This window comes from Acomys russatus, chromosome 8, assembly GCF_903995435.1.
Source record: "Acomys russatus chromosome 8, mAcoRus1.1, whole genome shotgun sequence".
Taxonomy (NCBI): domain Eukaryota; kingdom Metazoa; phylum Chordata; class Mammalia; order Rodentia; family Muridae; genus Acomys; species Acomys russatus.
In genome coordinates, this window is record NC_067144.1 from 20,965,061 (window position 1) to 20,991,140 (window position 26,080).

The 26,080-nt window shown below is 43.5% G+C and overlaps 1 protein-coding gene across 1 annotated transcript in view; it reads left to right on the plus strand.

Moving 5' to 3' along the window:
* Polq (DNA polymerase theta) overlaps window positions 1–26,080 on the plus strand; it is a 79,434-nt gene that overhangs the window by 42,318 nt on the left and 11,036 nt on the right. Inside the window, exons 16-24 of the mRNA XM_051149887.1 lie at window positions 1,401–4,417; window positions 6,618–6,761; window positions 8,758–8,954; window positions 14,853–15,093; window positions 17,452–17,645; window positions 19,986–20,123; window positions 21,232–21,406; window positions 24,396–24,522; window positions 25,063–25,181. Of these exons, the coding sequence (XP_051005844.1) occupies window positions 1,401–4,417; window positions 6,618–6,761; window positions 8,758–8,954; window positions 14,853–15,093; window positions 17,452–17,645; window positions 19,986–20,123; window positions 21,232–21,406; window positions 24,396–24,522; window positions 25,063–25,181 (4,352 nt within the window). The remainder of the gene's footprint in view (window positions 1–1,400; window positions 4,418–6,617; window positions 6,762–8,757; window positions 8,955–14,852; window positions 15,094–17,451; window positions 17,646–19,985; window positions 20,124–21,231; window positions 21,407–24,395; window positions 24,523–25,062; window positions 25,182–26,080) is intronic.

Consider the following 26,080-nt stretch of genomic DNA (forward strand, 5'->3'; position numbering starts at 1 on the left):
GACAGCGAAATGCAAGCTGTGATGGCTCCTGAGCCTGTGCTTGGCTTACAGTTGTTTTCCCTGGGGAGTGGGGTGGGCACTGTGCTCCGTTGCTTCACGTGCTTGGAAGTAGGACTCTCAGCCATCACAACTTCACATCCTGCCCTCTTAGTATTCAGTTACATAACTGTTCGACCTCTTGGGGTCTAGACCATTATCTTCCAGAAGGGCTCACTCTCTGGTTGTTTCTCCCTGCAGTGAGCTTCATTCTCTGTTAGTTGTTAAGACTTAATTTTGAAGTTAGATTTATTTATGTATTTTGTGTGTGTATGTGCATGTAGAAGTCAGAGCACAACCCGTGGAAGCTGATTCTTTCCCTCTACCATGTGGGCCCTAGGGATGAAATCAGATGTCAGGCCTGGCTGCACCTTAACCCCTGATCATTCCACCAGCACAGTACATTAGACTCGTGACAGGTTATTTGGAACAGGCCCGCTTTGGCATAGCTTAGAGCCAGATATGAGATAATTTATAGGAAAAATTGAGGTTTGCTTTTCTGGTTCATGTTCTCAACGTTCTCATTTCTAGACATTTCTCCTTCTGAGTTGAGTCACTGACCTGCAGGTTGTACCACAGTGCTGGTTAGGCCCTGCCTCTGAGGAAGTATGAGCAGACCCCTCACTGCCGCAGACCCCTCACTGCCGCCGCCCCCGCCGTAGCTCTGAGGCGGTATGTGCAGACCCCTCACTGCCGCCGCCCCGCCACAGCTCCTCTCAGGGCTTGCTTTCTTTTGTTCACCCTTTAGGCCCTTCAGGTACTTTGTTCAGAGTTTATATTAGGAGAGAATTTATTTTCAATGAAAAAATTCTGACTCCCACTTAAAAAAAAGATTTATTTCTTTGATGTGTATGGCTGTTTTACTTGCATGTTTATCTGCGCATCACGTTCATGCAGTACCCACAGAGGCCCACAGAGGGTGTCGGAGCCCGTGATACTGCAGTTTCAGACTGTGAGCTGCCATGTGGGTTCTGGGAACCAAACCTGGCTCCTCTGAAGGAACAGCTAGTGCTCTTAACTGCTGAGTCATCTTTTCCAACCTTTGAGGATTTTGCTTAAGGACTCTATCTTAATAGGAATTTCCTGAATTATGCTACTTTAAAATTACCAAACCACTTGCCCTTCCCAAAGCTTCACTTTGAACAACCCTCACACCAGCTGACAGAATATATTTTAAACATCAGTTTTTTTTTGTTCCCCCAGCTAGAATGTAAGCACTATGAGAGCCTGTCTCTGTGTCTCTCCCCTCTCTCTCGATGTGCTGCCACTTCTGTTCCCTGAACCAGCTTAAATAGAATAGGTTCATGTTGTAGGAGTGAATGAATCAGTGCAGTGATTTCCCCTTTTCGTATGTCCTTGAACAGTGCCCGGAAGGCAGTGGATGAGGAAGAGGAAGCAGCTGAAGAACGTCGGAACATGCGAACTATTTGGGTGACTGGTACAAAGGGTGTATCTGCGAGGGAGGCAGCTGCCTTAATAGTGGAGGAAGCCAAGTCTATTCTGCAGCAGGACTTAATGGAAATGGGAGTACAGTGGGATCCACACTCACCCTTGAGTTCCAGCACGCATTCACTGGTCAGTTGTGAGTCAGAAGTAAAGGAACGCACACTTACACCCAAAAATAAGAGTTCCCATAAAGGGTTGACATTGAAGAGCAGAAGTAGTCTGGGAGCAAGTGGCTTAGATGACTGCAGAGAGCAGGCAGACTCTCTCTGTGAGTCCCAGGGGGATCTCGAGCACCAGACGCCCTCCATTTGCAGAGCAAGAAAACGGACTAATTTAGTAATAAACAAAGAAAAGCTTCAGACATCTCTGAATGAAGGAAAACCAAACACTAAGGAAGTTCCACAAACTTTTTCCTTGAAGAAAAGAAAAACTGCTTCAAGTTTTAACTCAGGGCAGACGAACGGCAGCTTTCCATCTTGGAGAGACAGAAAGTATCGAAAAAAGTCTTGGGGCGGCAGCCTCATGTGTAGCTCTGACATGCATAGAAATGACCCACAAGGAGGGGCTGTCCCTAAATCTGCTCTGTGTGGAGACCCATTTTCCTCAGACAAGCAGAATGTAGAAATTAGAAGTCCAGGGCTCCCTACAAAAAATGTAACTTTTTGTGCCAAGGAAAAATGCAACAAAACCTCATTCCCTTTACAAATGCAGCAACCTTGCTTAAGAAAAAAAACAGAAAGCAACAGTGCTGTGGGACATTCTGCTGCAGGATCTCAGAGTGTACATGTGGCTGGCCAGCCCCCTGGTGTGGCGGGAAGGGGCTCAGCTGGTACTGAGATAGGAGAGATAAGTGAGGTGCTCCTAGAGACTGATGCAGAAAGCCAGCATGTGCCGGCGCAGCTCCATAGCCCCCATCTAGTTAGCCAGTGCTGGGAAAATGAATGCGGCAAACAGACAAACACGTGCACCACACAGAATGCTTTAACAGAGAGACAAGAAGTTAGTAGTTATAAGGCCAGAGACTCAAATGGCGTTGCACCTATCAAGTGTGAAAGTATAAAGCTTAATAGCAAAGAAAATGAATTAAATCCCTGTCGGGCATTGGGAAGTCACATAGGCAGAACTGAGGCACCTAGTGGATTACTGCCATCAACCGGAGAGCTTGATCAAGCAGGAGGCTGGTGCGAGAATCTTCTAAATTCTTCTGGAGTAGAAGAAAAAACAGATGCATGTGCAACAAAGAAGACTGAGCATAGTCATGTTTCTAACCTGGCCCTCTGTGATTTTGGAGATAGCTTATACCTGGATACTCAGTCAGAGAAAATAATTGAACAGGTGGCAACTGAAAACGCCAAGCAAGGAGCAGAGGCAGAAGGGGTAATGGAGAAGGGCGCTGACACTCGGAGCTCAGAGCGCTCTTTTCAGAACAAGGGTCACAGTACTCCATGTGGACAGCATCTCCCGGGAGCAGCTAGAACAGACCGTTTGGACAGTAAGAGTATAGAGACTGTGAAACAAAGCCCTGAAAAGGGCACTGATAGGCTAACTCCAGAAAGCCTCACTCTCCATGCTCCAGCACCTCAGAGGGGAAATGGCCCGTGCTTTAAGGAGAACGAGCATTCTGTTACTGACTCCCAGTTAAACAGTTTTCTTCAAGGATTTGAAACACAGGACACGGTAAAACCAGCCATTCCTCCAGCTCCTCAAATAAGAACTCCTCCTGGTGTGGAGGAAGAAAGTGTGCCTGAAACCAGTTTGAATATGAGTGACAGTATACTATTTGACAGTTTTGGGGAAGATGGCTTAATAGAAGGACAGTCACCTGATGTAAAGGCAAAACAGCCCCTCTTTTCTGAGATGACAGCGAATCATTTCAGTACTTCTCCCTGCCCACAAGAAGACCCTGATATGAAAGCAAACGTGAACAAGCATCAAGGCGCTCAGCAGCCAGTGGCTTGGTCCACTGGAGACACCATGTTCTTCTCAGAGCTGGACTCTGCTCACATGATTGAAGCCTTAGACAATGTGGCTGCACTTCATGTCGGAGGGACCTGTGATTCAGTAACCCTTAAGACATCAGGGCACAGCGATTCCGCAGTGCTGACCAATGAGTGTCCCCAAGGAGAAGTGGTCAGAGGAGATCAAAACGAAACGCCCCCAAAGTCCAAGCCCGCTGAGACTAACCAAGATCATTCTTTCTTGTGGTCAGGAGCATCATTTAACTTAAGCCCAGGACTGCAAAGGATTTTAGATAAAGTGCCTAGTCCTCTAGAAAAGGAAAGGCCCAAATTAACACACACAAACCTGCCTTGCCTTGAAGGAAACAGCACAGAGTTAAGTGAGAGACAGGAAATGAATTTTAATTTGGAGGCAGTTCAGAGAAATTTACTTTTCCTCAGTAGTGAAGGCAAAAGCAGGCTTGAGGGGCGAGGGAGCACTGACAGGCAGCGAGGAGCCTCATCTCCCTCGCCTTGTACAGGAAATGCCGCAGCTGGTGACGATGCCCTCATCCCTCCCACGCCTGCTTTTGCTTCTGCTTCTAAGCTGGCATTTCCAGATACTCTGGAAACATCTGGAAAATGTCAGAAAGCCAGCAATGTTTTACAGTGGGGTGAACCTTGTTTATTTGGCTCCCCTTCAGCTGTTGAGAACCATAATTTAAGTGAAGAGCAGAGAGACAACCTGAAAGACAACAGTTCTATTGGAGACACAAGTTTTTTTCTGCAGTCGTCTCAGGATGAACTGCAGTTAACTCCAGCCTCAAGCAGCTCAGAGAGTTTGGCTATAATTGATGTAGCGAGTGACCAGACTCTCTTTCAAACCTTTGTGAAGGAGTGGGGATGCCAAAAGTGTTTTTCTATCTCTCTGGCTTGTGAAAAGACTAGAAGTTCAACGTCTTCCAAGGCTGTTACCATAGGTGGAAAGTTGAAGCAAGGTAAGGATTTTTTGAGTGTTAATTCTTCTGCATTGGGGTCTTGGAATTTAATATTTTAGATATATGTAATTTATTCAAACTGAATATCTATTTAATAGGAATCTCCTAAGTGGACATATGTGTAGCCTTTCTTTATTTGGCCCAATTAGTTACTAATAATTGCCCTCCATTATAAGAGGTCTGTGTAGCCTAGGTTAATATAGAAATAATATGTTTGGGATATTATCCCACTTTTACTTACACATGGTTTGTATTCGCCATTAGTGCTCACAAATTGCTGTTACTTCATCATGAAAGCACACAGCAGATGGGAACTGTGTTCCTCACAAAGCACAGTAGCTGACGCTTCCAGGATTATTGAATCTATGCTGAACATGGTAGTTCCCAGTCCTTTGAGAGCCTTTCTGGGTTTCTAGACTTGAACCTTTGGTCAAAGGAGGCCATGAACATTTTGTCCCGTGACTGAGGAATAGCTGTAGTCAACTTGTTAACCTGGCGTGGGAAGCAGAGGTTTGATTAGGTTTCATAATGCTGTGTCTGTGTTTGTCACTAAGTTGCTAGTACTAAGCTTGTGTTGTTGGAGCATGTGTGTTACTGACAAGTTCCCTGTGCTCCTAGTATATAGCATTTTCTATTCCTAACTCATCAAGCATAACACCAGGCTTCTTATAGAGGCATATAAAGTGTATGTAAACTTAACAAATATGTATCGTCTTCTTATGTATGTACCAGTGTCTTCCAGGCATTGAGATTGTAATTGTAAATTAAATTAATTGGTTCTTGACTCATGTAAAATTAAGTAGATGTTTATTTAGAAAAAAAATGTTGACTGAAGATACAAAAATTACAATTAATTTTTTACAATAAACTCTTGGTGCCTTTGGCCAAGAATTGGTGAATTTGCTATAAAGGTTTTAGTTTGTGTGTACAAATGGTCTTAATTTGTTATAGAAACTTGAAAAGCAGCTTTTTTCATGTAATGGTGCTCATTAGCGAGCTGCTTTAGGTAAGCTGTGGGGCATTGTTTTCATCGTGACAGGTATCTTAGTTGATGGGAAATGTAAAAAGAGTGTGTACACATAAGCAGGATGGCGGTAGGGCACACCTTTAATGCCAGCACTTGGGAGGCAGAGGCAGGCAGATCTCTGAGTGTGAGGCAGTCCGGTCTACATAGAGAGTCCCAGAACAGCTGGGGCTACACAAAGAAACCCTGTCTCAAAAAAGCAAACAAACAAACAAAAAAAAGCTTATACACACCTGAAAATGATCACCCAAACAACTTATATTTTAGAATCTACAGCTTTTTGCCCAATAAGCATTGCACTGGCTATTGTTTTGTCATCTTGACATAAGCCAGAGTTATCTGGAAACTGAACTTCAATGGAGAAAACGTCTCTATCGGGTTGCCTGCAGGCTAATGATTGATGTGGGAGGGCCCAGCCCACTGTGGGTCCTACCTCTGGGCAGGTAGTTCTGAGTGGTATAAGAAAGCAGGCTGAGCAAGCTATGAGGAACAAGCCAGTAATTAGTGTTTCTCCATGATCTCTTCTTCAGTTCCTGCCTTGAATTCCTGCCGTGACTTGTCTTCACAATAGACTCTGAGCAGTAAGCAGAGATAAACCTGCTTCTCCCCAAGTTCCTTTCAGTCATGGTGTCTTTCACAGCAGTGGAAAACTCACTAGGATAAATAAATAGGGGCCTGCTGCTGTTGTTTGTACATTTTGGGGACAGAGTCTGGCCATAGAGTCAAGGCTGGCCTTGAATTTATGATCATCTTGCCTCAGCTTCCCGGGTACTAAGTTATAAGGCATGTGCCACCATGATGGGTTATAAGGCATGTGCCACCATGATGGGTTATAAGGCATGTGCCACCATGATGGGTTATAAGGCATGTGCCACCATGATGGGTTATAAGGCATGTGCCACCATGATGGGTTATAAGGCATGTGCCACCATGATGGGTTATAAGGCATGTGCCACCATGATGGGTTATAAGGCATGTGCCACCATGATGGGTTATAAGGCATGTGCCACCATGATGGGTTATAAGGCATGTGCCACCATGATGGGTTATAAGGCATGTGCCACCATGATGGGTTAAGTAAAGGTTTTGCTTATCATACTTATAGTCTGCTTGATGTTTAAATATTGTAGTTTTTTTTTTTTTTTTTTTTGACAGTTTTACTTTTGACCCATTTAGTTAGCTTACTGCAGGAAACCCCCGTTGAAGCTGATGGATTTCCTATGCACGGCTCTGATGGCATTGTGGTAGTCGGACTAGCAGTGTGCTGGGGTGGAAAAGATGCCTTTTATTTGTCATTGCAGAAGGAACAAAAGCAATCTGGTAAGTAAGCATTTGGCTAACACACATATAGGAAGCTACTTAAGGGGCAGTTTTACAGAGGAGACAGTTTTACCAGCACAGTAATAAAGAGATGGGTTGCGAGAGAGAACTCAGGTGAAGACTGAACAAGCTAGAAACTGAGAAGCCAGGAGATTAGAGCAGACTGCTGAGTTAGTTTGAGGCCAAGCAGAGCAATTCCAGGCTGAGAGAGAAACCAGACTAAATATGTCAGCTGGGAGAGGAGTTTGAGCCAGAACAGCTGAGTTCAGCCAGCCCAGAGCTCAGGAAGAACAAGTAAGGGTGAGCTTAATAAGCAGTAAGTCTCAGAGGCTGAAAATACTCTAGGCCTAGGTTAGCTTGTACGGAAGTTAGAAGCTTCTAGGACTAGGCCTAGGTTAGCAGAAGGAGGCAGTAAACCTTCCAAACAACAATTGAGTCAGGAGAATAAAATTACTTTTACAACATATGCTCCATGACATTTATTAAGGGAGGGTTTTTTTTGTTTTGTTTTTAGATTTAAAAAAATATTTAAGAATAATTTTCTGCTATTTCCTAGACTTTATTTTTAGAATTTAAAAAATCACTGTTTTGAGATTAGCTACTGTATGCATAGCCACATATATTAATCAGAATGGACCCCCCTTCCCCTTCCTTTATCCATCTGTTAGGTCCAAAGCAGCCACAGAAACAGCAGTGCTAGGCATGTCCTAAGTGACAGTCTGAGCTCAGCTCAGGATGGGTTAGGGTTAAACGAAAACCTAATCCCGCATACCTCCGAAATCTTTCTCTTTGTAGCCAGTACAGCTGCCTTAGCCAATGGCACATCTAGTGTCGGTTGATCCAAATAAGCCTGTATGGAGGGCCCCACGCTAGTTTCCAGGCTGTTCTCGCCTGCACCTCACCTCCTGCTACGTTTGTTTGTTTGTTTTTTGAGACCAAGTTTCTCTGTGTAGCCCTGGCTGTCCTGGAGTTCACTCTGTAGACCAGGCTGCCCCCAAACTCACAGAGATCCTCCTGCCTCTGCCTCCCAAGTGCTGGGATTATAGGCCTGCACCACCATCGCCGGGCTACCCCCTGCTGCTCTGAACTCCCAGTCTGTTCACCTCTCCCCTTAAAACTGACAAGGGTTTCCCTACTTTTTTGCTGTTCTCTGCCCATGACAAATAGCCTAGCAGTTCCAATCTCGAATCAATCTTTCTTTCTACCCATGGAGTGATGTGGTTGGGGATTCCACTGCACGCGTGCTTATACCCTCCTTGTGTTCCTCCTTTCCTGGGTGTGAGGGGCGGAACCCAGAGCTCCACCCCTGCTAGGCAGGCGTTCTCCCTGGAGCCATGCCCACGGACCGAATCCATGCTCTTAAAAACACTGTTCTGTTCTGTGCTGCCATGACAGTGGACCATAGCAGCTTCTTCTCAGTCTTTCTCTTCCCACTCCTCCAGGCGTAGTGTTGAGCTAGAGAACTATGGTCACTGAGTGGAGGAGCTGGAGGGGACTTTGGGGGGCAAAGATGCAATCTAGAAATACCTTGGCATCTGGATATGCAGTTTATTCCTCAGCTCGCTGGACAGGAGCAGTCAGTAAGGATGGCACACAGGGCCAATTCCTCTGAAAGAATGAGGTCTTTCCAGTCTCTGTGGAGAGCATTGTGTTGGCTGAGTAGCTACTTGAACTTGGTTTATTTTTGATACAACATTGTATGTTTCCTTTTAAACTTAATTTATAAAGCTTCTACCTGTCTTTAACTCTTTGTTCTGAAAATGCAATTTTATTGTTAGAAACCTTAATACTTAGAGTTTTAACCCACATAATAAAATAGACTACTACAAATCTAGTCCACGCCATCATTTTCAGATGATGGTGTTCCTCATCACACAGTTGCTATGGCGTGAACAAATACCTGTTTGGCATCTGAATCTTTCTCAGTCTTTTCACTAGAGATTGCTGCTTCAAATGAATGGGTCTAAATTTTGCATTAAGACTTTTTTCTTCCAAGATATCAGTCCCAGTTTGGCCCCACCACCTCTGGATGCAGCACTGACTGTGAAGGAAAGGATGGAGCACCTTCAATCCTGCTTGCAAAAGACATCTGACAGAGAGCGGTCTGTTGTCACCTATGACTTCATCCAGAGCTATAAAGTCCTCCTCCTGTCGTGTGGCATCTCCCTGGAGCCCAGTTATGAAGACCCTAAGGTTCTGCCTTCTATGTTATTCTTGTATATTGCAGCCTAGTTAGCTCTTGGGGACCACTCTGTATGTGCTTAGCCTCAGTCATTTAACTTGAAGCTTTCAAACATGACAATTCTCTGTCCAGTAATGTCTTTCACCCAGAATATATCACTGTGTACCAAATGCCTCTGTGGGTAAAAGCAGAAATACCACAAATTCTAAACGTTAAAGGTTATGTTCTTCCTCAGAGATAAAAGGAATTTTAGTTTTGGTTACAACGTGTGGATTTTTATACCATGGTAAATTAGAAGTGAAATATGAAGTGTTAGGTTTAAGAATACAATAGCAGGAGTTTTCAAGTATTTGTGAAGGTGGAGGCAGGACACAGGAGAAGTGTGTGAATGAGAGATGTCAGAAGGGATGTCAGAAGCTCTTGGGGCTTAGGGGCAAATCACACGCTGTCCCTGAGAGCAGATTGTGCAATAGTAGAGTGTGGTGTTCTTCCATGAGGCTGGCGGAGTGCCAAGGAGGAGTACCTTACATTACTGTAGTGTACTTTTGCCACCCTAATGGCTTACTGAGATTTATTTCAAGATGACCATTTCTCCCATGTGTTGCTAACAGATGTATGAACTATGCAGAGTGGAGTAGAAAATTACACTGTTTTAACATTTATTAGCAAAATAGTCAAATCTAATAGGATTCCTTTTTTTTTTTTCTTTTAGAATTTTAGCTTTGAATTTCTTTCCATTTAATTTGATGTTGGCTATCGGCTTGCTGTAAATTGCCTTTATTATGTTGAGGTATGTGCCTTGCATCTCTGTTTTCTCCAGAACTTCTGTCATGAAGGGATGCTGGATTTTGTCAAAGGCTTTTTCAGCAGCTGATGAAATGACCTTGTAGTTTTTTTTTTCCTATTCAGTTTATTTATATGGTGAATACATTTACTGATTTTCATATGTTGAACCATCCCTGCATCTCTCAGATGAAGCCTGCTTGATCATGGATGACCTTTTTGATATGTTCTTTGATTTGCTTTACAAATATTTTTATTAAGTTTTCTTGTATTTATGTTCATGAGGAAAATTCTCTTTTTTTTTTTTGTTGAGTCTTTATGTTGTTTGGGTATCTGGGTAACTGTGGCCTTATAACATGAGTTGGGCCATGTTCTTTCTGTTTCTATTTTGTGGAATAATTTAAGTTTTGGTGTTGCCAATTTTTTGGAAGTCTGGTAAGATTCTGCACTAAAACCATCCAACCCTGGGCTCTTTTTGCTTGAGAGACTTTTAATGACTGGTTTTATTTCACTACAGGCTAGAGATCTATTTAAATCATTTACCTAATCTTGATATAATTTGGGTAAGTGGTACTTATCAAGAAGATGATCCATTTATTTAGACTTTTTAATTTGGTCGAGTACCTGTTTTTAAAGTGTGTCCTTATGATTCTCTGGATTTCCTGGCTGTCTGTTGTTCTGTCCCCCTTTTCATTTTTGATTTTGTTAATTTGGATATTCTCTCTTCATCTTTTGTTGTTAGTTTGGATAAGAGTTTGCCTATCTTGTTGATTTCTCAAAGAACCAACTCTTTGTTTCATTGATTCTTTGTATTGTTCTCTTTGTTTTTATTTTATTTATTTCAGCCCTCAGTTTTTTCCTGCTGTCTACTCTTGGATATGTTTACTTCTTTTGTTCTAGAGCTTTCAGGAGTGCTATTAAGTTGCTAATATGAGATCTCTTCAATGTTTTTATGTGGGACCTTAGTACTATCAACTTTCCTCTTAGCCCTGTTTTCATTGTGTATAATGTGTATTCATTTCCATTCAGTTCTGGAAAGTCTTTACAGTCTTAATTTCTGTCTGACCCATTTTTCTTTCTTTCTTTCTTTCTTTTTTTTTTTTTTTGAGATTTTATTTTATTATTCTTTTAAATTTTTTATTAATTTATTCTTGTTACATCTCAATGGTTATCCCATCCCTTGTATCCTCCCATTCTTCCCTCCCTCCTATTTTCCCCTTACTCCCCTCCCCTATGACTGTTCCTGAGGTGGATTACCTCCCCCCGTATATGCTCATAGGGTATCAAGTCTCTTCTTGGTAACCTGCTGTCCTTCCTCTGAGTGCCACCAGGTCTCCCCCTTCAGTAGAGAGTTTTTCAGTTTCCACAAGTTTGTAGGCTTTCTGTTGCTTCTGTTGTTGATACCCAGCTTTCATCTGTGATGATCTGATAGAACACAGGGAGTTAGTTCAGTTTTCTTAGATCTGTTGAGGCTTGCTTTGTGACTGAATATGTGGTCAATTTTGGAGAAGGTTCCATGAGGTCTTGAGAAGAAGGTGTATCCTTTTGTGTTTGGGTAAAATGTTTTGTAGATATGTTAGGTCCATTTGATTAATAACATCTATTAGTTTCATTATTTCTCTGTTTAATTTCTGTCCACTGGTAAGAGTGGGACATTGAAGCCTCCCAATATTGATGTGTGGGGTTCAATGTTTGATGTAAACTTTAGTAACATTTCTTTTACGAATATGAGTGCCCTTGTATTTGGGGCTTAGATGTTATGAATTGAAATGTTATCTTGGTGGGGTTTTTTCCTTTAATGAGTATATAATGGCCTTTCCCAACTCTTTTGATTATTTTTGGCTTGAAGTCTATTTTGTTAGGTATTAAAATGGCTGCACCAGCTTGCTTCTTAGGACTGTTTGCTTGGAATCTCTTTTTTCTAACGCTAACCCTGAGGTAATGTCTCCTTGATGTAGGAGCATGCTTTTGCATACAGCAGAAGGATGGACCCTGTTTCCCCATCCATTCTGTTAGTCTCTGTCTTCTTATGGGAAAATTGAGACTCTTGATATTGAGAGTCGTCAGTGACCATTGATTGTTGACTCCTGCTATTTTGTTGTTGGTGGTGTGTTTGTGTGTTTGTGTGTCTGTGTGTGTACACGCTTCCCTTTTGGGTTTGCTAGTGTGAGATTTATTTCCTGTGTTGTCATGGGTGTGGTTAACTCCTTAGGTTGGAGTTTTCCTACTAGTACCTTTTGTAGGGCTGGATTTGTAGATAAATACTGTTTAAATTTGATTTGACCATCTGTGGTGATGGAAAGTTTTGCTGGGTATAGTAGCCTGGGCTGGCAACTGTTGTCTTTTAGTGTTTGCAGCACATCTGTCCAAGCCCCTTTGGCTTATAGAGTTTCCACTGAGAAGTCAGGCGTAGCTCTAATAGGCCTGCCTTTTTATATTACTTGGTTTTTATTTTTTATTTTTTTAACCCTTGCAGCTTTTAATATTCTTTTCTCGTTCTGTATGTTTAGTGGTTTGATTATCATGGCAGCATGGCGGGAGTGGTGGTGGTGTCTTTTCTGGGCCAATCTATTTGCTAAGCTTCTTGTACCTTTATAGGCATATTTTTCTTTAGGTTAGGAAATGGTTTTTTTCTATAATTTTGTTGAAAATAATTTCGGGACCTTAGAGCTAGGAAATCTTCTCTCTCTTCTATTCCTGTTATTCTTAGCTTTAGTTTTTTCATAGTATCTCAGATTTCCTGGATATTTTGTGTCAGAAATTTTTTAGATCTAACATTTTCTTTGACCCACGCATCCATCTCTTTTATCATATCTTCAGTGCCTTAGACCCTCTCTTCTATCCCTTGTATTCTCTTGGTGAAACTTACCCCTGTAGTTCTTTTTCACATTCTTAAATTTTCCTGAGTTTGTGTCTTCTTTATTGCTTCTGTTTCCATTTTCAGGTCTTGAACTTCATTTCCTTCAACTGTTTTCCTTCCTTCCTTCCTTCCTTCCTTCCTTCCTTCCTCCCAGGATTATTAATTTCTTCCAATTGTTTGTTTTCCTGGATTTCTTCAAGGGATTTACTAATTTCCTCTTTAAGGGCCTCTGTCATCTTCATATAGTTGGTTTTCAGGTCTGTCTTGTGTTTTATCTATGTTGGCACATTCAGGGATTGCTGTAGTAGCATGGCTGTGCTCTGGTGGAGACACATTGTCCTGGCTGTTATTAGTTATGCTCCTATGCTGGTGTTTGGATGCCCGGGTTTGTGGTGACTGTAGGTCTAGATGCTGGTTTCTGGGTTTGTCTTAACTGGATGGGTGTTTGTTCTTTGGTTCCTCTTTCCTCTCTGGATTTTCAAAGAGCGTGTTGGCTTCATGTTGCCTGTTTCACTGACACGCTCAACTGTTATGTTCATGGGGGAGTACTTGTTAGTGTTGGAGGCTGCGGGAAGGGGAGGCCAGGGTGGGATGGTCTGTGGGACCCATGGTAGGTGTGGGCAGGGGTCCTTTCTTTCTTAAGAGAGTGGTGGGAGTTGAATTTAGGGTTTTGTAAGCACTCTGATTATGTTATCTGCACTTTCTCTGTGGTTTTGTTTTGTATTTTGGGTGGAGAGGAGGAAGAGCATAAGCTGATTTGACTAGATAAACGTTATCATTGAACTGTGATGCCCTGGAATTCAAACAGGAACATGGGAAATACTAGTCTCAGGGTTACAGCGTCCAGACTGCACAGCACGCTGGGACGGTCTCATTAGCCTTACACTGCTTGCAGTAGTCCATTATATGTCTTATTTTCCATAGTATTTTGATATAAGAAGATAAAATATTCATAAAATGTCATTTTTAAATAAGAAAGAAACAGTAATTTTTATGTCAGATTCTTTCATTCAGTACTCCCCTATGAAACTTTAAAACTTCTTTCTTTCTTTCCTTCTTTCTTTCTTGGGTAGGATTTTACTCTGTAGCCTAGGCTAACTCACCATATAGCCTGGCCCCAAATCCACAGCATTCTTCCTGCCTCAGCCTCCCAGGTACTAGGACAGCTTCTGTCAGGCACCATGTCTTGCTCAAAACTTCATTTTTTTTTTTTTTGAGACATGGTTTCTCGGTGTAGCCTTGGCTGTCCTAGACTCACTTTGTAGACCAGGCTGGCCTTGAACTCACAGCAGTCCGCCCACCTCTGTCTCCTGAGTGCTGGGATTAAAGGCATGCGCCACCACGCCTGGCAAAACTTCATTCTTAACAGAAGAACGAAATCATCATAATTTAAGGATGTAGAGATTAGACTTGCTTATTGTAAATCCAGTTCATGATTTGTTAGACTAATATTAGGAACTACGGGCTACTTAGTCTCACATGGAAGCTAAAAATAGTAATCAAATGACCAGTTGAACGTTCGGCCAGAGAGTCCTCCATTTTGGAGGAAAGGATTTCTGACATGCTGGATGTGTATGTAGTGCATGTGCATGTGGAAGTCAGAGGTCAATCTCACATAGTGTCACTCTTCGAGACCTATGCCTTGCCATCTAGACAGGCTGGCCTCAGGTGTCTGCCTGTCTGTAACTCCCCAGTGCTGGGGTTGCAAGTACTACACCATTCTCAGCTTTTTATGTGCATTCTGGAGATGAACTCTGGTCCTCATGTCTGCACAGCAAGCATTGCACCAACTCAATTCTCTTCCAGCCCCTGGAAACTAACTTGTAACGAGAAACATTGTGCATCACGGCTGATGTTGAAGAGCTGAGCAGGACGGGTTGTAAAGGCGCATACCTTAAATCCCAGCACTCGGGAGGCAGAGGTGGAGTTCTGGGCCAGCCTGGTCTACAGAGTGAGTTCTAGGACAGCCAGGGCTACACAGAGAAATCCTGTCTTGAAAAACAAACAAAAAGCTAAGTAACCCTAAAACCATGAGGCATGCCTGTATTATAGTGGCTGAATTTGGATCAGTAGAGTAGAGAAGCCTTGACCGTCATTCCTAGAACCAGGCCAGCTAGAACACTGCAGGATGGAAGGACCACTAAATGAATGCTAAGTGGAAATGCATTCAGTTATAACGAATTTCTGTCCTCCCGCTTAAGTGGAGAAATGCAGAAACTGGGTTTGAAAACAATAAAGAAAGCCTTCTGATTTCTGTCTCATTTAGGTGGCATGCTGGCTCCTTGACCCAGACTCGAAGGAGCCAACTCTTCATAGTATAGTGACCAGTTTTCTCCCCCAAGAGCTCCCGCTTCTGGAAGGAATAGAGGCAGGCCAAGGAATTCAGGGCCTGGGGCTGAACGCGAACACCGAGCATTCTGGGCGGTACCGAGCATCTGTGGAGGCCATTCTCACCTTCAACTCCATGAATCAACTCAGGTCTTCATTGAAGAAGGAAAACCTTCTCGGTAAAAGCAGAGCGGGCGGGCTGCTGTGTTACAGGAGGGGTAGTGCGTCCATACAGGGAGCCACTCTGTGACCACAGGTGGGGAAATTACACATTCTATGCAAGTCCTCTGGAGCACCTACCAAAGAAGTCAACAACCTTTTTTTTTTCCTTCCCCCTGTAAAAGGCCAGGTAGTAAATATTTTTGACTTGCAGACTGCATGGTCTCTACGACAGGTCTTCAGTCTGACAGGGACCACTAGTGCAGCCATGGTCGTATCAGAGCTCATTCAGCCATCTTTTGCTGACCTTTGGTCTTATTACAATGATTTGATTTAGTGGCATTATATTCAGTTGTTGACAGTTAATATATTTGAATTTTATAAAATGATTTTACTCATAACCAACCTTTCATAGAATTTAAGAGTGGAACCATTTTCTTTTTTGAGCTGTTAATAGTTTCTTTAGCCAAAGAAAGTCATGTGATTCTCCTTTTCCCTCAAGACACTGTGGACTTGTTGGGAAGTCTGCTGGCCCAGGATAGAACTCTTGACGTGAGAGAGCTTAACACAGGCTATATCATAAAGATGGTGAGGGGAACAGGGGTGTGTTCATTATGAGGACATTGTACCATGAAGTAACCACAACCAGAGCGATGTGCTGAACTTCTAAGGTTTGAGTTGGGCTGCCTCACTTACCAGACCGGACCCTATGCCAAGCTAGTGAACATCATTGTCGTGTCTGGTTCTTGGGAAGATTCTGCAAGGGCCACCGGACCCAGGGTGTGCTTATGACTATTTTACCTCCAGCACAAAGCCTTCTGTTCTCCAGCACCACCGGGAGGGCTACAGACACACGTGCACACTGGTTGCTGTGCTCATGGAGGATGGATGCTCTGCTGGGGTCATGTCCATCAGCAGCTCCTGCGTAGCAAGGAGCCTTTGTGTTTCAACCTCAGCCTCCTTAAGCCTGTGTAGGCTGACTAAGGAAAAAGGAGACTATCCTCTATGCCATAGGAGTGCTCCTGCGTTTGTACTTAGCAATACTGGACCACAGCTCCTTTCCCCTGTCTCTGAACACTCTGCCTCAGGTATCCTGGAGAGCCTAGCATTCCCACTGACTTCTGAAGATAGGCTAGAATCTTGATCTGTAACTTTTTAGGCATTTACTAACTATTTGAATTATAAGCTGGGCATGGAGGCATTTGCTGTAATCCCAAACCCTTGGAAATTGGATGTCCAAAGGTCTGGGTTTTGAGGCCAGACTGAGGTTCATAAGGAACTGATAGTGAAATCTGGTCTGCAGAGCAGAAGAGCTGACCTGTAGCTCACTGGCGGTGTGCTTTCCTCATGTGTGCTCAAGAGCTTAGACTCTTCTACTCTCACAGAGTACTATTCCAAACTTAGAAACAATTTATTATCTGTGAAAAAACAAAGATAAGTACAAGAAGACTCTAATTCCATTATTTTTAGCTTTGATCATATAGATGTACCCTAAAAGTGACTTATTCCTTTCCTACATAGCTTAAAAACCAGTGATCGGGAGTATCAGATGTGTTTTATACTGTTAACACCCCCCCGTCGTAGGGCCTATAGAACTGAAGTGCACTGAGAAGTGGGAAGGTTTTGGAAGGTCTGTGGGAAGCTATTAAAGTTTGTTTAGAAATGATTGGGGGGTTAGAGAGGTGACTGTGAGGTTAAGAGTGCTTGCTGCTCTGGCAGAGAGCCTGTGTTCAATTCCCAGCACCCACGTCAGCACACTCAGGAACCTGTAACTCTAGCTCTAGGGGATCTAGCACTTGCAGTCCCCTGCACATACCTGCAGGTACCCACACACAGACACATACATATACTTAAAAATAAATAAAAATTAAATCTGAAAAAAAAAGAAAGTTATTTCAAGATATGCTTGTTTATTTTACTGACCTCCAGGTTCCCTTATCTCCTCCCCCTCCTGCACTTGGTTAGGTGTATTCTGACAGCTGGCCTTCCCCATGAGAGCTGCTTTATGTTAGAGTAAATATTAATAGGGGACTGTGTCTTACCGTGCCTGGGATGGAATAGTCTTTTTCCTTTGTGCATTAGGTATGTCCTTTTGGAGTGATTTGAACATAAATGTTGTCTAAGTCTAAGAAGGAATGTCTCTTCTGGTCCAGGCTGCCCACAGGAGCACTAGCTTTTCTGGTCTTGCATAGACCTGTGTAGCATCTAGTGCTTAAGTGACCTACCCTTTGCTACCTTCCATTGGTTTGGGGACCTGAACAACAGCTTGGGTAGCTGCTGTGGAGTGTCTTGCCCCAGTTCTGCATGGCTTCAGCAGTGCTGATGGACTGATGACTCAGATGATGACTTGCCATCTCATTTTCCGTTTTCCCTTTCAGACATTTTCCGCAAAGTGGAGATGCCCTCTCAGTACTGCCTGGCTTTGCTAGAACTAAATGGGATCGGCTTTAGTACTGTGGAGTGCGAGAGTCAGAAGCATATTATGCAAGCCAAGCTGGACGCCATCGAGACTCAGGCCTACCAGCTAGCTGGCCACAGCTTCTCCTTTACAAGTGCAGATGACATCGCACAGGTAGTGTGTTGCAAAGGATAAGTGTCACAGCTCATCTTGCTGAAGCCACATGGATGCTAAATACCAACACTTAGTCAGATGAAACAGCTAAGCAGAGCCATTGGGAACAGTGTTGAGGTACCAGACAACAGGCTGCGTCTGTCTGTCTGAGATAGGAAGGATGTAAAGGGGCCTGGGTGTTGCACCAGGAGATCTGCTGGCGTCCAAGGAAGCACTCACTCTCTGAGCAGCCATTGCTCTGTGGTTGGTGGTGGCAGTGCGCGGCAGTATAGCATAGCTCCATGATGCTAGTTCAGCCATAAGGACTCACCCCGTCTTCGCTCTAGCATCTATCTTCAGAGAGAAATTAGATATTCTTCTGAGATGTAAATAACAAGAATTTTTTTGTGGCCTTTTTTTAACCATAATTTAAGATTGCTGAAATTTTGACAAAGTTACTCCTGTTTCATTTTTATAGGTTGGTCTTCTTTGTATTTTCTCCTCTCGCTATATTCTTTCCCTGCAGAGGGTAGTTGGAGTTGGCTCCCGCCTCTCCCCAGCTGGTGTTCATACCCTGGAGAGCACCAGCTGTCCTGTATTTCCTGTATGCAGTCCAGTAATGTAACACTTAGTAAAGATCATATAGGCTGTAGAGCCTGACTTCTGGGTTTGAGCTCTGCCTCCCCCACTCATTACCCATTGGCATGACCGTGGATCGCAGTCTCTGTTTCTTTACCAGTGAAGTGAGAGCTGTGATTAAATATGCCCCCTAAGGCTGTGGCAATGACGTCAAATATACTCAGTGACTATCACATGGATGATGAATGATCGATAATATCAATCCTAATACAGATGCCCCATTAAGCTAGAGAGGTTTGTATTTTAAAGAGCACAAGAACCTCTGTTTTCCTGAAGCCTGTGTTTTATCTGTATTGGATTCAGTAGTGCTTTCAGGACATTCTTGTAGGAGAGTGGGGTGTGTTTCTGAATTCTCTAGCCCAGAGCCTCCATCTGTCAACATGGCTGCCTGTGTATAAAGTGCTACAGGGCACTTATCAGAAACAGAATATGTGGGTTTCAGCACAAGAAGCATGAAGCAAATAAGGCTTCATGATTCATGGAACCAAACCAGATGAATATTAGGTCACATGGGGTCCCTGCCTCTGTCTCCCTGGTTTCTTGAGTAGGCGTTTATCAACCACTCAGTAGACTAAACTTCATGTGAGAGCGGACTCCTAATGCACTGGCTCCTCCCTCGGCCTGTGTCTTAAAGTAAGATGAGGTCATTGGATATGAAAGTCTCACCAAAGAGAGAAACGTAAGCATATAAGTAGCATATAAATAGATAGCAAGATCTTTGTGACATCTAACTGATTGCTTCTCTCTTCTAGACTTGTGTGTGAGTGCTGATAATGCTCCACATTATGCCTATTTATTAATCTGATTTTTGCTCCGGTCCTGTAATTCATTTACCTATGGGGGTTTCTTATAAAATATAGGCTACCATTAAATCTTAAATTTCAGAAAAAAATCCTCAATTTTAGTATAATACAGTTAGAATTTAACCATGTATTCGTGTAATATTAGTTGCTATATGTGGCAACTGTAATCCATATGCACACATGTATTCATATTTGTATAACAGTTTGAGTGTAAGCCTTAATTCCTGTCATGTCTTAGATTCTAGCTGCTGCTACACTTGTGAACTGGAACACAGCTTAACTTTTATCATTACTGGGAAGGTATAGGGATATCATTTTTCTACTCAGCCAACATGTAGAAAAAAGTTCTTGTATATTTTAATTATTTCCATTTTTGGAATTATTACTGTGAAAGTAGTTCATTAAAAGCCATCCAAGGAGTACAAGCAAATGAGGAAGTATAGTGGGTGTGCTTTTGAATCACCTAACTTTAAGCCCCTCTAATTTGAGTTAGTGAGGTCTTGGTTACATGGATTCTTACCTGCGTGGCCACTCAATAGCCTTCACTATTGCCACATTGGATTAACCACCTACTCCTCACTTTTATGTCTAGGGACTTCTATGGCCAGTGTTCTGGTGATCAGTTGGCTGTCCTGGTTGTCACTGTGGGGGCTAAATGTAGTAGCCACGCAGGTAGTAGCTTAGCTGCCTGTACTTTGCATGGCACATACATGCCTGTGTCCTTGTAAAAGTCTCCTCAGAGCTCTCCACCCAGGTACCATGAGGGGCGTGATCACTGCTGCTGTTCACCACAGGGACACCCTTCCCATCCCATGCTAACCCACAGAGCATGTGTTCTCCAGCACCGTCAGCGTAGGTAGCCACTGAATGACAGCACTTATAATTTGATTCTTGACTGAAGAAGTATTACTTTTTGCAGGTTTTATTTTTGGAACTAAAGCTACCCTCGAATGGAGAAATGAAAATGCAAGGCAGCAAAAAAACCTTGGGTTCTACCAGAAGAGGGAATGAGAGTGACCACAAACTACGGCTGGGAAGACGGCTCAGCACTAGTAAGGTGCTTTGGGGCATTCACAGGGCAGGGTCTGAGCCACTTTTAGATTTTTGGTGTCATGAGAAAATGCTGATGACATCCAAAGCCACCATAGTGCACCACATTAATTTATTCAGGGTCAGGCAAGCAGGTTGGTTGGTGGTTCAGAGTCCTCCAGTGACCTGTGGGGACACTGCAGCATGGGATCAGGCTATCATCGGAGTCAGCAGCTCTGTGCCTCCTAAACAGTATAGATGTTTGTGAACTCACATCTGCAGAAATTATGCTTGAGTTTTTAGTAGAATATGATTTGTATACTTATATGAACACATAAAGTGTTATACCAGAAAAAAAAAAATACATGGATGTGTTTGAAGACTCTTAATCCACTATTTTCAAAGGAACTTTGCCAGTGATCTTCTTTGGGCCCTGCATTATTTAGAGAGAAGAAAAAAGGGGCTTGGTGTACTGATGTTCCAATGGGAAATGGGGCTAGAAAATGTAGCCACACTGCTTGTGGAGAGCTGTCCATGAGAGCTATCCAGTTACACTTCTGTGAGATTTTGACCCCAACATCATTATGAGAGATTTGTCTGCCTAGAAAGTGTCTGTGGCTCTGTTTCCTGGCACAACTCTTTGTTAGTCTGGCTGGTCCTTTTGACTCCTTAGTTTCTATTCGTTAAGAACTGTGTCCTAGAAACATCTGCTTTTAAATAAATGCCTCCTGATGTTTTTGGTATGGAAGCCCTGTATCAGTGCAAGGAGGAAGGCTGCTAGGATGCCTCTAATCACTGGCACATGGAGGAGGAAAAGTACAAAGAAAAGAGATGCTGTAACTCTTGGCGTGTGGGGAGGCCGATGCTTCATGAAACTGAGCTTCCAGTGATTTTTGTCTTTTAAACGTAGCTGTAAACTGATAGTGCTCAGCATTTCCATATTGCCATCTTGTAAACTGTACTTACTGATCTGTCATTATTGTGACTTTTAAAAACACTCAGACAGTGATTCAGAGTAGTGGATATAGGATTGATCTGACTAAATTTTGAGCTGTTGCTGTTTATCCAAGAGACATTCTGATTTGCTACTGACTTTGGACAAGATTCCAGCCTTACCTTGTTATACTTCTTTCTAGGACGTTTTAAATAAACTAAAGGCCTTGCATCCCTTACCAGGCCTGATACTGGAATGGAGAAGAATCAGTAATGCTATTACCAAAGTGGTCTTCCCCCTGCAGCGGGAAAAGCGCCTGAACCCCTTTCTCAGAATGGAAAGGATCTACCCTGTATCACAGTCACACACGGCTACGGGTGAGGAGGAACGGGTGAGGAGGAACGGGTGAGGCACGAAGTGTCTAGCTAGGAAAGATGGTTTTGCTATGTAGTATTTGCTTGTGATGGCCCAGGGACTCAAATTTGTGTCTCTGTGAAGCTCCAGTGTGCTCAGAAGCCCTCACTGCCTCCATACACAGTCAGACGCCACAGAAGTCCTCACTGCCTCCACACACAGTCAGACGCCACAGAAGCCCTCACTGCCTCCACACACAGTCAGACTCCACAGAAGCCCTCACCGCCTCCACACACAGTCAGACGCCACAGAAGCCCTCACTGCCTCCACACACAGACGCCACACAGACACGAGGGAGCACAGCTGGAGAGGGTTGAAAGAGTGCTGTCTTCATGGCAGCGCTGGCGCAGGATTCTGTATTGAGTCTATATTTGACTTGGTGTTCTCTGCTGACTTCATTAAACCTTTCTTTTCTAGCTGAGTCTCTGTAGGCCCAGGGACATTGGTATGTCAGCTGCATTGCTTTACAGAAATAGGAAAGAAAGTTGTAGAGTTTTCTGATGTCACATGGGCTACTTGGGATAGAGATAAGCGTGATCCGAAATGAAAAGGTGCTTATTTTCTAGGCATTTACTTCCCAACCGTGATGCCCATGGGAAGAAGGGCACTTTTAACACATCCATGGAAGGGGCGTTTGCATCGGTGGTAACGGTGTGGAGTCTAAAAGCAGAAATGAGGCCTCCAGTGCTATGAGTTGAGACAAGGCCTGCTGCAGATGAGGCCTAAGAGCTCTCTTAATAAAGGGGTGTCCCGCACCCTGCTGTGTTGTTCATAGAGCACAGACACTGCTGGGAGCTGCTGTCTTGTAGGTGACTGTAGTTCTTTTTCTGAATAACCTCATTTTCTTTGTCCTAATAAGCTCATGTCTTGGCCCTTCCTACCCATTTTTGGCCTTGTTGATATTCAAATTTCACTTTTGAACATCTGTTAATATTAGGAACTAAATGAACCACTTGGTATATAAGTCATTTCTCTGTGGCTGTGGAAACATAGCATGACCCATTGCAACTGAAGGACGAAGAGGCTTAGTCTTGATGGGACAGAGCCCACCATGTCAGGGAAGGCCTGGATGGCTGCAGGAACAGAACACTCAGAGAGCATAGTTCATCTGCACGCAGGAAACAGAGGGAGCAAGCCGGAAGCGGGGCAGGGCTGTAAACCCTCAAAGACTGCCCTAGTGGTGTGCTTTCTCCAGCAAGGCTATACCTCCTAAAGGTTCCAAGACCTCACTGAACAGCACCACCACCTGGGGACCAAGTGTTCAAACACTTGAGTCTGTGGGCACATTCATCATTCATATGATCACATGGTGCCAAAACAAAATCAACTTTAGAGTTTGGTATTTATTTGGTACCTATCATCAGTTCTATTTGTCTTATTGACTTTAAAAATACAGGATTTAATGAGCCTTTATCATTGCTATAATTATCAGTAATATAGAAGTTTAGCTGAGCATGACAAAGCTGTCTCATGATTAGAATTTATTTTCAGTAATGTAAACTCATGCTCTGTGATTTATTTTTTACCTTCTTCTTGTTGGCCACTAGTATTAACACACTAACACTAATTCAGCCACTGCAGTCAGGCAGTGTGCCGAGGAGGGAAGGCTGCACCGCCTCCTGCTTTGTGTTGCTTGGTAACCTGGCACAAGCCATCAAATGAAAATTGTGTTAAAGCTACCACAAATTAAACACTTATTTTGTGCTACAAGCTAAATAATAAGGTTCTCCAATGAGGAGTTTATTTAGGAAAATAATGTCCAATCCATTTAAACTACTTATTCATTAGAAGGAGGTGACTACTAGACAGCCTGTTTCCATGGAGAATGTGTCATAAAGCAGAGTTGGCGATAGCTGTTCCTCAAAGAGGTGTTTTGAGGGGAAAAAATGCCCATATGCTTCAAATAGATTCAGAAATGCAAAATGCTATGGAAGAAATAAAGGCTTTATAAGAAACATAAGGGTTTATACAGGCTTTGTAGGATCTATTTTTTAAAAAATATTTATTTATTATGGATACAGTGCTCTGGCTGCATGTACACCTGCAGGCCAGAAGAAAGCATCGGATCACATTATAGATGGTTGTAAGCCGCCATGTGGGTGCTGGGAATTGAACTCAGGACCTCTGGAGGAGCAGTCAGTGCTCTTAACCTCAGAGCCATCTCTCCAGCCCTGTAGAATCTATTTTTAAAGTAGTTTATACCAACTAGAAAATTGACACTATCTGATTCTAGTTTCCTGCCCTGAGTGCTGCTGTTGGCTGACTGTGGAATGCTGGTGCTGGGCTGAGGTCTGAAAGCGTGGTCCACAGCTGTCTCCCGCTGAGTACATCTCTTTCTTGGTCCCTGTCCTCCTTGTCAGTGTCTGGCTGCTCCGTGCCAGGTGTTCTGTCCTGTGCCCCCATCCCAGCTACCAGGCGCTAGCAGCCATGTCCCCTGAGGAGAAGTGGTGTGTCCTGCTGCCTTGCTTTGTTCTGTGATAGGAGGAGCCCACTCTACCAGGTTGTTCCTGTCAGAGCATTGTTTTTAGAGAGCTGGCTTATGGCATTGTAGCTGATACTTTCAGAAGGATATCTCTGTTAGTCATATGAAAGCATCAAAAAGTTTAACCCCAGCCTAGCATTGTCAAGCATGCTTTAAAATCTTTTTATTACGTTTATTAGTTGTGTGTTTGTGTGTGGGCGCACGTGCTCGCGCGAGAGCATGCATTATGCATGCATATGCCTCATGTCACATTTGTAGTCAGTGGACAATTTGTGGGAGTCAGTTGTCTTCTCTTACTGTGTGGGTTCTGAAGAACCCCCTCACGTTGTCAGGCTGGGAAGCAAGTGCCATCTGAGCCATCCTGCCAGCCCCAGCTGGACTCAAAAGATATCATTCTGAGGTACAAAAATTGTCAACTGATTGATTGTCAGGTTTATTTTTCTAATTTTTTTTCCTTCTTGATTTTGTAGGACGGATAAGCTTTACAGAGCCTAATATCCAGAATGTGCCAAGAGATTTTGAGATTAAAATGCCAACACTAGTAAGGGAAAGCCCACCTTCTCAAGCCCCAGGCAGAGGCCTGCTTCCAGGGACCAGGTAGACTTTACTTCACTGTATTGACGTCATCCTTTTATGAGTGTGATGGCTCGAAAAGACCCTACTGTATAAAACAATGCATATGGTTAAGTTTATATTTTAGACACCCCACTTTGGCTCTAGACATTTTCTGTTTCAAATTCTATGATGGATGACGCTGCTCGATGGTGAAGATGTCACACCAGCATCACTAGAGATAACACTACTGCCACTTTGTGCTTTGTCAGATGTGCAAGTGGAGGGGCTAGCCATGCCAGTGGTGTCCCCTGCTGCCACGTGTACTTGATTAAATCAAGAGCTAAATAATTTACCTTGGGTCTGGTTAGAGATTTGTGGAGGTAAATGGGGAGGCGATCACAGAAGTGGCTTTGTGTTTTACTGAGTGTTTGCTAACAGAGGTCTAATATCTTAAACTTTAAAGTGGGTTTTAGGTTAGGTCATTTGAGTTTCTTAAATGGAAATAATACTTTTACTGGAAACCAGACCTTTCATGTATCTGAGATTTGTCATATATTAGCTGTGATTTTATTTGTACTGCAGAGGACAAAATAAGAAGGTTCGTGGCCTGTACCCTGGGCACCGGACACTGATGGAGAAGGCCTCGGACAGAGGGGTACCATTTTCCGTGAGCATGCGCCACGCTTTTGTGCCTTTCCCAGGTAAGGGGAGCGCCTTGCTATTATGGCTTGTTTAAAGGCACTGGGAAGTCCTGAACTGTGAGTAGGATTCATAGGTGTGCGTTATGCCCTCCATCTTTACTGTGCCGGATGCTGTGTGCTGATGTACATAGTTGATTCTGTCCATCCTCATTTGCCTGCTTTTCTGTGGGGCTTCACTGCTGGTCGATCCTCTTTCCTCACTTTGCTTCAGTGACTCGGAGCAGCAGGATTGTGAGCTCCTGTCTAGGACTCGTTTGCTCCTGTGTTCCCTGCTTCCTACTCGTGTCTGCCTGCTTCCTATTGGCAGTCCAACTGCAGCCTAAGTCGTGCCTGTTTGTCATCAAAACACCAACTCCTCAATTACCCCTTGATTACTGTGCCCATTTTCTCCTCATCTTTTGCCAGTGGTAGTCCAGGTAAATGCAATTGTTTTAAGTTCTACAGGGAACTTCCATGATGGACTCAGTCTGAGGGGGGAACTTTCCTGACAGCTTTGCTTGTTAAGTATGAAAGATCAGCCTAGGAAGTTCAGTCTAACCCTGGGAGCCTAAGGGGACTTCCCAGTGGGAGTTTCATGGCCCTTGCCTCTCTCCTTGAGCTATAGAGGATAGAGCATGCTCCATAGGGATGTGACGCAGGCTCTGATCCGAAGTTTCCTAGTGGCCACATTGTACAGACATCCCAAGTTCAGTGTTTGAGAATTCTCACCAGATCCTGCAGTGCACAGAGGCCTTTGTTAGGGCAGGGCATGGGGAGCACGGAGGTGCAGCAGGCATCCAGGGCAGAGGCTCCCCAGAGCACTGGAGGAATCCCAGCCACAGTATCTGAGTGCTTGATCTGTGTTTAGAATTCACAAAATTTACACTTAAAAGTAGACTCACGTGCTGAAATTGGTTTAA